At 37.7% G+C, this 13,448-nt stretch overlaps 1 protein-coding gene across 2 annotated transcripts in view; it reads right to left on the bottom strand.

The window, feature by feature from the left end:
• rabgap1l (RAB GTPase activating protein 1-like) overlaps window positions 1–13,448 on the bottom strand; it is a 423,532-nt gene that overhangs the window by 17,000 nt on the left and 393,084 nt on the right. For both annotated transcript variants that reach the window (XM_088598822.1, XM_088598823.1), the window contains one exon: window positions 6,562–6,654. In XM_088598822.1, coding sequence (XP_088454948.1) covers window positions 6,562–6,654 — 93 coding nt within the window. The remainder of the gene's footprint in view (window positions 1–6,561; window positions 6,655–13,448) is intronic.

The raw sequence follows: 13,448 nt of genomic DNA, 5'->3' as shown, positions 1-13,448 counted from the left end.
AGACAGCATGTTTCAACAAAAGAACTGCTGGGGACCACTTTACAAGATGACTTGTAATCTTTAAATAAATAAGATCAAGAAAAACCCTTGAAAAACTACAGTATATGGCATGGTTAACACAAACACTTCATTAAACAAGAATGCAATAGTTCTTGAGCTTTAAGCTCAGACACATAAAAAATAAAAAGCAAAATGCACTAAAAAGCAAATGCATAAGCACTGGCTTAGTAAAATTGTTGCTTACCTTCTTTGGGTTTCATAAACAGTTGCTTTACACTGGCATACAAAAAAGACACTACATTTTGAACTAGTAACTGCAGGACATGTACAACAGTGCTTGTAAGCTCTGGGCCAGACTCACTTCAGCTCAGAAGAAACTTCCTCTAGTTCTGGCTTTATGTAAATGCTATTTCTGCCAAAATGATATGATTGGCTGAGGAGGCCTGATAAAAAAGGAGGCATAGGCACAAAAATAACAGAAGGCATGCAGGAGCAGATGCTCTGCTTATTCTTAAAGAGTAAAAACGAGCAGTTATGTTTAATGAGACAACTGTAAGGTTTGCTTTGGAATATATTTGCTTTGGAAACAGTTTTACAGTTTCAGATTTATTGAAGTAAAAAATAATGGGCAGAAACTCCAGTGATGTTTTCTAATTCTTGACAAACTAAAGGTCTTCAGTGACAAACTAGAAAAAAAACAACATTAATAAAAACTTTTTTCCTGTAACATCTGACAGTATTAATGTTATCTACTGTATGGCATGCATGCCTGCTTCTGTCCTGTCTGCTTTAGCAAGCTCAAGCTAGCTCAGCTCAATTAGCTAGTTCAATTGTCTCATTTTATTTGGTAATCACCTAGATGCTCTGTGCTTCCTAGTTGACCAAAAAGGAAATGAGATTATTTTCAGGATGGTGTTTTTTTTTACCTGAGACCTTATACTTGTAGTCTTGTGGTTCACATGTTTTTGTTAATATAAGTTGAGAATTAAAACAAAATTGTCCATCTGGTTTCATACATAAAAAACTCTTCTGCGAAAGCATTTTTGAAAATGCAAAGTATTTATTGGAATCAAATGCAGCAAAAACAGTACTGTAATGGATTAAGGTATAAATTAATTTAACAAGAAAAGCTAGTCTATGACCAGGTGACATGCATTTCTTAAATTCTCTTGCTTATTGTACAAAAAATAAATAAAACACCTTTAAGTAGCTTTTTGACCTGAAAAATTGATTTAAAAACAAATATTTTCATTAATGAAAAGAGGAATAAACAAGTCAGGAATTAATATTTCATTAGAATGGAAGATTAGCTTGAAGAAACTATTCCAAAGAATGGTCAGTTAAATCTCAGTAAATGCATCTCAGAGCAGAGGGACAGTTATTTCAACCCATTTTTATAGCTTGTAGTACACAGAACAGTCAGATTTAATTAAATACAACAGCAAATGAAAACTATAATGAGGTGACACCTTAAATTATAAGGGACTATTTTACAAATGAAAACATTGGAGAGGGGGGAATTTTTTTCCTCCATGTGGAAACCACACCATTACCAACACTGTAAACCACAAATCTCCTCATACATGTAAATTGATTTGGGATCATCTGGGATGAAAGCAATATAGAAATGCAATAACTCATTTTTCATTAATCAAGCCACTGTTTTTCACTACTTTGCACTAGTGCTATTGGAACCAGACTGTGTCAACACTGCAAAGAAGTTTCAGCTAAGAAGGCTGCTTGGATCCAAATCCTGTTCCTGGAGAGCACCAATTGGTCTTAAAGGCCTCCAGTTTCCAAACATTGAGGACACCTAAGTATTAAAACAGGTAAGCACGTCAATAAAGAGACCTCTGGTATCTGAGGGCTGACTCAAACTTGGACAGTATACTCAAATGATTTCTAAATTATTTAAATTAGCAAATCACCTATTACTGCTCCCAATTTACACATTTTATTTGCTCCAGGATCTTTAGGAATTGGTGACTCAGTATAGTGGCAATCTATACAACCTGGGTTTTATCAGGGTTGGAAACCCCTGATTTGGACTGAAAGTTAGTTGAACTTAGCATCCACCCATATCACCATGGACCTTCAGATTAAAGGGAACTAGTACCGCCCCAGCTGTACCCCAGCTCAGCACTTTACTTTATTCCATACCTCCCTGACATTTCCGTGCTTTAGTAAAGATACAGCCCCTGCTGTTTAGATCATTAAAATGGAAACCCAATTGTTTTTCACTGTCTCCAGGTTAGCCTTAAGTCTTTTACATATCTGGTTCTCCGGAATGGAAGCTTGCAGTACAGGTGCTGAAGTTAGTCCAGAGAACTGAATTTAAACACCTCTGATTGTCACAAGTGTTGTGACGAAATAATGTCGATTCATTTAAAAAAGAACAACATTTGGAGTACTCCAAATCAAGCAAAAGCCTTAGATTTTCCACCCAAGCGTTACTTGGGTGTTCAGTGTATTTCCTTGTCATTTCTGAAGACCAGGAATAACAGAATCGATCCATTCTATATAGATTAAGCCATTGTTCCTGCTGTCCTATATAGATGAAGCCATTGTTCCTGTGACTTGGTGCCTTGCCTCTTCACTTTTCATCACTGGTCATGCCTCCCAAGTTTCAAGCAGTTTGCAGTTTTCAGAACTGCACTAAGTACACACATAGTGATAATGTGACTAGTGATAGTCACTGTCACTAATTGAGTCACAGGCAACCTTAGTCATGTAATTTAAATTCTTCTGTAGAACACAAGATTTACTTTTTGCCCCATTGTTGTGCAGAGATTAATGCCTAATTTTCTCAGCAAGATTTACAATGGTCTATGCCTTGCAAAGACAAATTAAACTGAGCTCTGTGATCTGAGTGTTTGTTGATAATTTCTGTAACTGTTTCTTTTAGGCCCTGTTTGTGCTGAAGCTGTTTTTATCCTTAATCCAGCAATCTGAGTATAACACCTGAGGTTCAAAGAGGTTCATCTGAATTCTTCTTCCTTTTTCTAAATGGGAGGGAAATGCAAAAGCAGATTAAGATGTTTTTTTGTCAGTGTTGGGATTGAGCAGTGACTTTTGCATATCCCAAAATCATTTGAATAGTAAAAGTCTGAACTTTCTTTCTGATTTACATCCTTTATGCAAGGGAACCATGCAGTGATACTAAAATTACTTTGATTTGCTGTATTTTTTGCCCTGAAAAACCAAATTTTCTCACACAGGACTATAGGTGATAGGTCAGGTGGGTAGCTGTGTCAGCATGCGTAGGCTGCAAAGGAACAAGTAATAGGTTTATTCCATGCTGAAAAGAGAAGAAATAAAATACAACGTTTCGGCCGTGGAACCTTCTTCAGGTGTGAGCCCACCTTTAATAGGTGATAGGTGCAGCCAAAAAGCAATTATTTCATTTACACTATAGCCGCAAATTTGATAGGTGAAATTCTTTTCCTACTTTTGAAATCACAAGTCTTTAGCTTCTGCCACTCATTGCAGCATGAAGGTCTTTGATTTTATCAGCAAGACTCAAAACACTTCACTGGTGAATCACATTGTTCAAAAACTTTTACAAAGAAATTTAATACAAATTATTCTTTAAAGGAGGTAATATATCATTAAAAGCTTGTTTTGCGATAAAAGCAACACATTGGTTACCTTTTTGTGATCTATTTTTTTTATTAGAACAGCCTCTTAAGATGTCCCAAAATTTGGATTGTTTTTAAATGTCATGTGATTGAAGCCAACTTAATACTCAGAAATAGTGGAGTAAATCTTAACCTCCTCTAAAGAGAGAGAACAATGACTCAGTCAGAGACTACTTCAGCCTCTTTCATTGCAAACCCCTTCAGACCACTGTCTTTTCATTTCAGGGCTCCAAGTTCTCTGGTCGCAGACTGACCATCACATTCGCTCCTAATGCCAGATAAACAACTGTCCCTCTCTTGTGCGCAGGCTGATACTGATGGAAGGGTCTAAACAAAAACAAACTGAAAGAAGAGGAAGATCATGTGGGGATCACCCAGGAAAACGATGGTTTGCATGAAAATCAGGGGCTTCGCAATCAAGTTAGGCAGTATCATCTACAGTTCCCTCCAGAATTATTTGCACCCTTGGTAAAGATGAGCAAAAAAGGCTGTGAAAAAATGTCTTTGTTGTTTATCAGCTTGATCTTACACTGCAAATATGAGAGAAATCTAACCTTTCAGTGAGGTAAAATTATTCAAAGAAATAAATCCTTATAAAAAATAAATAATAATCACAATTATTCGCACCCCTGCATTCAGTACCCTCAATTTGCCAAGATAACATCATTGAGTCTTCTCTTATAATGCTGGATGAAGTGGGAGAACACATATAAAGGGAACTGAGACCATTCCTCCATACAAAATCTCTCCAGATCCTTCAGAGTTCTTGGTCTTTGCTTGTGGACTCTCCTTTTCAGCTCAACCCACAGGTTTTCAATGGGATTTAGGTCAGGGGACTGGGAAAAATCAAGCAAAAGCTTGATTCTGTGGTCAGTGAAACATTTTTTTGTGGATTTGGAGGTATGCTTTGGATCACTGTCCTGCTGGAAGATCCAACCACGACCCAGTCTTAGCCTACTGGCAGAGGCAGCCAGATTTTTATCTGAAATCTCCTGGTATTTGATGGAGTCCATGATGCCATGTATCCTAACAAGATTCCCAGGGCATTTGGAAAACAAAAACAGCCCCACAGTATCAAAGATCCACCACCACACTTCACAGTGGGGATTAGGTTCTTTTCTGCATGACCTTGACTCTTTTTACGCCAAACCCACCTCTGGTGTTTGTTGCCAAAAAGTTGTATTTTTGTCTAATCTGACCATAGAACCTGGTTCCAGTGGAATCAAAGTTCCAGTGATGTTTAGCGAACTCCAGGCACATACATGTGTGGTTTGATGACAGCAGAGGCTATGTTCTGGCAAGCCTTCCAAATAGTTGTTGGTATGGAGGTGGCGTCTAATTGTAGTTTTGGAGACTTGTTGACCCCAGGATGCAACCAACTCTTGCAATTGTCCAACTGTGATCCTTGGAGAAAGTTTTGCCTCTCGAACCATCCTCCTCATTGTGCGTGGGGGCAAAATACACTTGCGTCCTCTTCCAGACAGGTTCATCACACCTCCAGTTGTTTGAAACTTCTTAATTATTTTCTTAAGTGGAGATGGGTATTTTCAGGTATGAAGCTATTTTTTGTATAGCCATTGCCTGATATATGAAGGTCAACAACCTTTTACCATTTGTGTATTCTCTGATCTTCCCCATGTTGATGGATGACTAAGGGTGTTTGGCTTGCGTGTCACCTCATATTTATACCCCAGTGAAACCAGAAGTCAGGGATGACCACTTAAGAGTTCCTAAAGACTCAGGTGTGCTTAAAAAAGGTAAAATATGAATGGGAATATATGTTAATTAGATTTTGTTTATAGGAATTACTAGGGGTGCCAATAATTGGGACACATTTTTTATAAGGATTTTTTTTCTTTTGAGTAATTTTACCCCACTAAAACGTTAGATTTCTCTCATATTTTCTGTGTAAGATCAAGCTGCTAAACAACAAAGACACAGCCTTTTCTGATCATCTTTAACAAGGGTGCCAATCATTCTGAAGGACACTGTATTAAAGCCAAGAATACAGTGTCTATATGATGTACATACAGCAGGGTGCAATGCAATATTGTAAGATGCAAGATGGGTCATGGATTTTATAGTTTTGTTTTTTGGTGTTTAAATTATTTTGTTCTCTCTTCCTACCATAGTTTTGCTAAGTTTCCTCTGTAAAAAACAGTGTTACTCCTAGCTCTGACTCTTCCCTCCTCTTGCTTTAATGAAAGAGGTTTATGATTAGTTCACAAATCAAAATGTGCACTATCATCAAATACTTTTTCTAGGAGCTTCTACCCCCTCTCTACAATTCTTTAACAATTCTCTTTTCTAAGATTTAATATTGGTAATTGTTGATAACAGTCATTGCTAAAACTTACATTTGCTACAAAATGTCCTAATGTGACACATTGAGTAAATAATCTGCACAGTGACAGAAAGCTGTGTCCAAGCTTCTCTCCCTGTCTGTGTGTCTGTGTGTCTCATGGAGAGCAAGCTGGGGTATGCAAAAAGACAAATTCCTAATACAAGAAATTGTATATGGCCAATAAAGTGATCTTATCTTATCTTATATACATAGTAACATGCTAAACACTTGAAAATCAAGAGGAACAACTTTTCATCGTCAGCTGCCATTAAACTGTTGTTACAGTACTGTCTCCAAAAAACTGTCAGTGCCAATTAGGAAAGTGTGTATTTACATACTAGCAACTGTTTTACAGAAAGGGCTGCCAGGTGTAAAGCACCCATAAGGCACTGTAGTTTTCCAAATACTGCAACAACTGTCCAGCTGTTGAGAGAGATTCACCATAATAAGGTCTGACTGAAGATGAGTCTGGGTTACAGTATTAGGCAGCTAGAAAAGTCTTGTTTATAATGACATGTTTTTGCAGGTCTCAGTCATACTGGCATTCTGTGGTTTCTGATGAAAGCAGTCTTCTCTTACCTGGTACCGGTCGATAGGATCTTCCTGCTGCAGCTGGTTCTCACGCATAGACTGATACTCCTTTTCATATTTTTTCAGCTTTTTTGTGGGCACCTGAAAGCAAAAAACAATTAAAAATAGGGTAGTTCATATCTTTATATCAGCCCATGAGCACATTATAGGGACATGATCCCCCAAGCCCTCAGTGGCCTTGAATTCACTTGTTACATAAGGCTGTCGTTTTGGCGTAGTGGGATTCACTGCTGTCAGAGGATGGTGATTGGTATCTGATTTATAGATGAATACTACATGGACATGGACATCAGAAGTTCAGAATAGCACCAGGGTGGGGTGGCAAGAGGTACTTGGACACCCTGGGCATGAAGACCCCACCTTTGGGCAAAATCACAAGGGGCAGTCCACCCAGCACCAACCTGCATGCACTGAAAGGAAGGAGAGTGCCTCACAGCAGTGTTGGGGAGAAGTTAAGAAGGGACTAACTTCATGTCAGGGAAGGCATGACATGAAGGCACCTTCTGGGGGTGGGGAGCCCAGACCTCCTGCTGAAGATATAGGGAATACCCCCATGCTGAGGCCAACAGAAAGGAGGGAATTTCCCTTAGTCAGAAAGGAGTGCATCAGTGGATAAGGCCATCGAAGATATGTGGCAATGCAGCTGTCCAGGCCTCAGATTAGGTCAGCAGTGCCAGTTTATAGAACTTTTGTGGGGTTTCCAGGACACCTTTGCAGCTCAGGATGAGGACAGCACTCATACCAGCCTGGTGCAACACTATATCAAACATAGGGACAGCTTCACCCATCTGGTTGCCACCCCTGTTGTTAAGTGATGGAAGAACTGACCAATGCTGGCATTGTGGAGCCCTCAGACAGCCAATTGCTCTTCAAGCCAGCGCTCATCAAGAAGAAGGATGACTCCTTCCAATTCTGTGTGGACTACTGGGACCTCAAGCAGGTGACCAGGAAGGATGGGCTCTATTCTTAACAAACAGATCTCAACAGACCAGATTGAGGAAATGGTTATCTGACATTTACTACACTTTCACTGGATCACTACAGGACCGAGTCTTTTCCCTCCTACTGTACATTTTGTACATCAATGATTGAAGAGCAAACACACAGACATCTCATAAATTTGCTAATGACACAGTCCTGGTCAGCTTATTAAAGAAAATCATCATAGGTCCATTCTAAATGCTTTTACTAAATGTCTGATAAATTCTCTTTGGAGTTAAATGTTTTGAAAACAAAGGAACTAGTCCGTAATTTTAGGAAAAATGCAACACTCCTCTAACCGACTGTAATTAACTGTCAGACTGTATACATTGTCAATGACTACAAGTACTTGCGACTGGACTCAGACAAAAACTTAGGATGGGACAGTTGCTACGACATCATTTATGAAAAAGGCCAACAGAGACACTTTTTTGGTCAACTCAGCTATTTCAAGGTAGAATTTTGCTATAAGTCATTTATTGAAATTGTCTTAAAATAATTATGCAGCCTTGCAGAAAACTTCAAAATCTGTAGTAGGAAGAAATTTTGACATTTAAAAAGTATTTTATCATAATAATGATGAAGTATTGTATACTATCAATAAAAAAGACGAGTTCTTTCAAAAACCACTAGATGGAGGTATTTTTACACTAGTAAGGCTGGGAGGAATCAAATTCTGAGCAACACATATTGATCAAATAACCACAGAGTAATTAAATTCCCTTCCTCTGATTTATCTTAGCACTCAACTGGACACTCACCTCAGTATGAATTGTAGTACTCAGATAAACCTTGTTCAAAATTATTTCAGAATATGGCCTTCGGTTTTAAAACCGTGTTTATTCATGTTAACATTCTACTTTAAAATCAAGTTGAGATGCACACCAGAAAACATAATTTTTACCCCACTTTAACCTTTTGATGGCTGAGTGGAAATGAACATTCAATAGATCACAGATGATAAGGGTAACACAAGGCTCTGAGAAGTCATCTTGACTTATTTTTCCTGCAGTATGCAAACAGAGAAATTGGTTTCACATCATGCAAGTTGAGAACTGAACAACAAATTAACATATCTGTCTTCTGTAAAAGTGAAATGTTTTGACAATTTGTAAAGAGATGCAAAGTACAAATCTTTCTGATTTTCCAGTGGATTACATCTCTGAAAATAATAAAAATCTAATCATCAATCAATAATCATAATATGAACAAAGTACGTTTTTCATATTTGTGTTTGCTTATTGATAAGTACAGCATTTTTATTTGTATGGTATGTTGTTGTGTATCTTCACAGTAACTGAAATCTTAACCTCATTCAGTTTTTGACAATTATAAATGAATACTTGTTTACAGCTACCCAACCTATTTAAAAACAGTGAGCACATCTAAGGAAACCAAATTGCTTAAAAGCTCAAGACCAGAACTGAAAGAATGTCCCCTTTAACAGGCTGCAAGACCAGTCACTCAGGCAGACAGACATCGAATGTTCCAGGGTGGTGTCTTCTCATTACCATTTTTAAATGGAACCTGTCACCCAAGTCTATAACATTTCTCATAAATGGTGAAATTGGGGATGCTCTGTTAACATGTGTCAGAATACACATATTTCACTAGGTAGAAATCCCAATAAAACCCATAATTGAAAAATGAGTAAGGACCTGTATTCTGAGCTGATTATTAGCTTCCTCCTGCTTAACAAGGGTGTCACGATGAAGACACAAGATCAGACAGTTTATTCAGCCTTTCAGCAGCAAGTTTTTCAAAGTCACTGTACTTCCAATGTGTTGCTTAAATACTACCTGGTAAACCACTGGTATGAAGCAAGTCTTCTGAAAATATGTGACTATTCACTGCTGTTGAGAAGACATTCTATTAAAAGGGCTTATTAATTTGGATTGCATAAAGATATTTTCCTTTGTGTTTTGCAAATTACATAAGCATTCTGGAGAAATGAAATGTGATGAACTAACACATACGCAGTTAGCTCTTCTTCATCATTTCTTTTTTTCTCCTTCTTCTCATTAATAATAATATCATAATTATTCTTTCTTCTTTAAAACCATTTTCCTTTCAGAAATCTGAACATCAGTGTCCTGACCAATTCCAAGTATACATATATTTCAAATCTTATGGGCATGTTACAACATAATGTTGCATAAATCTCCTAAGTGTGCTGTACTAAAATGATGGCCTTCTTAAACACTTTGTAAAGATAAAACTTCTGTAAAAGATAACGATTTTTTTGTTTACATTTGTGATTTACATTGTGATTCACAAATTAGAAATGTGATAGAATAGAATATGCTGGATCACTGTAGTACACAAAAAAAACAGAACACATTAAATAACTCAGTTCAGACTTGGTTCATTTTCATAAGAAACATACTATCTTTGATGAAAGCAAAGGACAGCAACACTACTCTGGTTTTTACCTTTTTGTGATAAAGTCTGAGACACATTTACCCCAGTATTTGTACCCTTGGAACAGAATATCATATTTCTGTGTTATAAGAACCCTTCAAATGGCAAACTATTTTGATTAAATTGAGTTTGTAACAAACGTTTGTGAGGGATGACAACAGCCAATGTCTCTCTCACCTCTGCTACTTGAGCTAGTGATCCTCCATTACATCACTTCCTGAAAAAACTATAAATACCACAATCAGCCACTCTCACTTACATTCATTTTTCTGCTCTCTCCTCCACCCCATCTCCACCTTTGCAGCTGCCCCTTGGTTACCTTCTCCCTCTGTATGGGGATCCTGACTTCCATGCCAAGGTTGGTCCTCTTCCAAGCAGGTTAGGCCAAAGTTTCTTATTCCTCAATAAACATTCTTAAACACTTTTTCTTATTGGATGATGTTATTCCTCATTAAGCATGAGGTACACTGAGATCATAACTACTAAGAGGAGTACTTTGACATCCCACTATCTGAGAACATCATAAACTAATGTCACTTGTTTTTATCAAAATTCCAAGTGACAGGTATTGCAGAACCCAATTAATGTAATTAATTATAAATGTAGACATATTTAACATTTTGAACAGCATTAGCTAAGTCAAAACAAGGGACTTGATCAGCAACAATATTGGAACTCAAGAACACAAGTGGAAATAAACCATAGGAACATTTAAGACAAGAAACATAATATTTTTCCTCATACAAATGATTTTGGGATTCTGAAACCAACTCCCTAGCTACAGGCCACAAGAGTGTATGACAAAGAATTATGTGATGGACTTTGGACAGCAGGGGATTTTAACTGCAATTATTAACATATACAGTTCCTGTGTGAGAAAAATCAGATTTTGTATAATAATGCTGACTGCCAATTAAGATACAGAGTCGATCTGTGTAATACAAGCCAGATGCCAGGCAGCCTTCTTTAATTGCTTATAGACCTAATTAAAATCACACACTACATTTCATGTTAATCATCATGGCAAACTTACATTGTACAGAGTGCTATATCATTAAAACGTGTAGCATAGAATTCAACAAGCTAGTATAATAATACTTTATAACTGCAACAAGTTATAATGCTTTATAACTGCAACAGATGCAACAGAGCACAGAGTACAGTATTGTTAAACACATGTCTAGTCAGCTGCCCTTGCATGTACCAGAGCCCAAAAGAGGAATTATTTTCTGGCATTGGGAATTTCAGCAATGGGACTAACCTGGATGGTTCCACTGTTTCTGAGGATGCCCTTTTCAAACCAGCAATGAACTCTACAGAGTTTCAAACCCAAAACAATGTACCTAAGAAAAACATGTTTATTTTCCTTTAATGTACAAGTTAATTTTTTTAGTTCATATAACATTTCGATCACTGCTTATACAAACAGCAGTGTTACAATAGCCTGCTGACAGATTTTTCTGATAATATTCCTGCATCCAATTTCAATATGGTACCTGAAGAGACAATGAAATGGATTGCTGCTGTGACGTCTTTTGAAACCCATGTTTATCATCCAGTCAATTTGGCAAGGCTAAGAGCTGACTGCCAGCTACAATTGTGTGTTTTTCACATCTCAGCTCTCATTTTTGAACTGCACTCAGGAAAACAAGGAAGTGCAAGCAGACTCATCCAGCCTGTCCACCTTCAAGTCATGCTGTCTTCTTACATGTTACAGGTAACACACCCCAGTACTGAAGGAAAGCAAGGACTACCCATAAGCGACAGAGAGGCTGCAGGAGTTACTGACAGCCGAGAGAGCCCTGGCCGACTAGTCCCACCCCGACATCCAGAGCACTAAGCCAACTGTTCTCTGCTTAGGGGAACAACATCACAGTTGGTCCAACCTGTGACCATAGAACTCAACTTGCTCTTGACAGACAACCTTATTGGTTGAACCATTTTGAAGGCTTCTGTCTTAGTTATAAATTTATTAACCACTAACTTCCTTCCACAATACTTGCATTGTTTTAATCCTGCAATTGCAACGTGAGCACATCATATGAACAAGCAATTGATGTTTATCCAATTCAGGGTCATGGTAGCCCACGGCCTATCCTGAAAGCATTAGTTGCAAGGTGGGAAACATCCTGCATGGGACTGCAGTTCATCACAGGGCACACACATACGCAAACATGCACACACTCACACCAGGGCCAATGCCAATTTTTTTTACAGAAGCCAGTTAACCTACCATTATGTTTGGACTGTAGGAGGAAACCCAAGAGAACACAAGGAGAACATAGAAACTCCATGAAACAGCATTCCAGGGTTGCAGTGCTGAGAGGCAGCAATACTAACCAATATATGCAGCCTGATAATGAATACCATATTTAAAATTTTAAATTGTTTCCCACTCACAAAGCCACTCATTGGTACTCAGTGTTGACCAGACAGAAAGTAATTCAAAGTGTTTTAAGTGACATACTTCTGATCAAGATCACAGATCTTGAGCTACAATATAATGGTACACTTAGAAATTCCTCTATAACTGCCCCTTAAAAGAGAACGAATAGAAGAAATAACACTCATGGAAAATTATGTGTATTATTTTTTCCCTTAGAATAGTTATTTATGGGTTTAATACTCCTGAATGCAGGTGCATTCCGTAGTTAATTATGGTAGTTAATTCTGAAGTTATGTAGAATGTACAGTAGTTAATTATGGTGACCTGAAGATAAGAAAGTAGAATTTACATTTTCAAAATCGTACAAACTCAAGACAGGAGCCATTTTTACTCTCAGACTGTTTCACAGCAGAGGAGTACTACAGAACTGTTTTAAATGTACATAAAATGCTCCTTTGGAGAGCAAATGTATTTATCCAATTCTTGTAAATTTAAAACAGTTATAGATATTAACTGTTTACAACTAATTTTAAAACTGAAACCAAAATAAGAATACTGTATCAAAGGAGATCAGGCAGTAAATTAGGAAATAACAGGATTTTGTTAGAAAAGAAAACTTAATTTGCTAGCAGGGATTGTGAATATACAGTTCCAGAGTTTCACAGTTCATCAGCTCCTGTCTTTACTTTTTTTTAAGAATAGAGAAACCAAGTAGTTTACATGGAGATTGTATCAAGCAAAAGAAGTAGGACAGTTTTTAATTACAGAAACAAAAGGGGCATTCTCTCACACCTCTGTGTCCCTGGCAGATGCCACAGTGCACGTATCATCAAGACATGTGCTCCTCCTAGAGAGTCAGATGTCTCCTCTTGACTTATCACACTGACCGCTAAGCTCACCGACCTCTCAGCACAGGAAATGCTCCTCACTGCTTCCATAGCAACAGTCACCCTTATCAGCTTACACTCCTCCCCAAGAGGATCCTTAGTAAAGCGCACGACAGATAATAATCTAGCTTGATCTTACTGCATAACTGAAATTTCTGTCAACAAATAAAGCAGCTTTTGAGTCTAGTGCCTTTTTGGGA

This window comes from Lepisosteus platostomus, chromosome 11, assembly GCF_059453375.1.
Source record: "Lepisosteus platostomus isolate fLepPlt1 chromosome 11, fLepPlt1.hap1, whole genome shotgun sequence".
NCBI classification, from domain to species: domain Eukaryota; kingdom Metazoa; phylum Chordata; class Actinopteri; order Semionotiformes; family Lepisosteidae; genus Lepisosteus; species Lepisosteus platostomus.
Note: the sequence above shows the minus strand (reverse complement) of the source record. Positions and strands in the feature narration are given on the sequence as shown.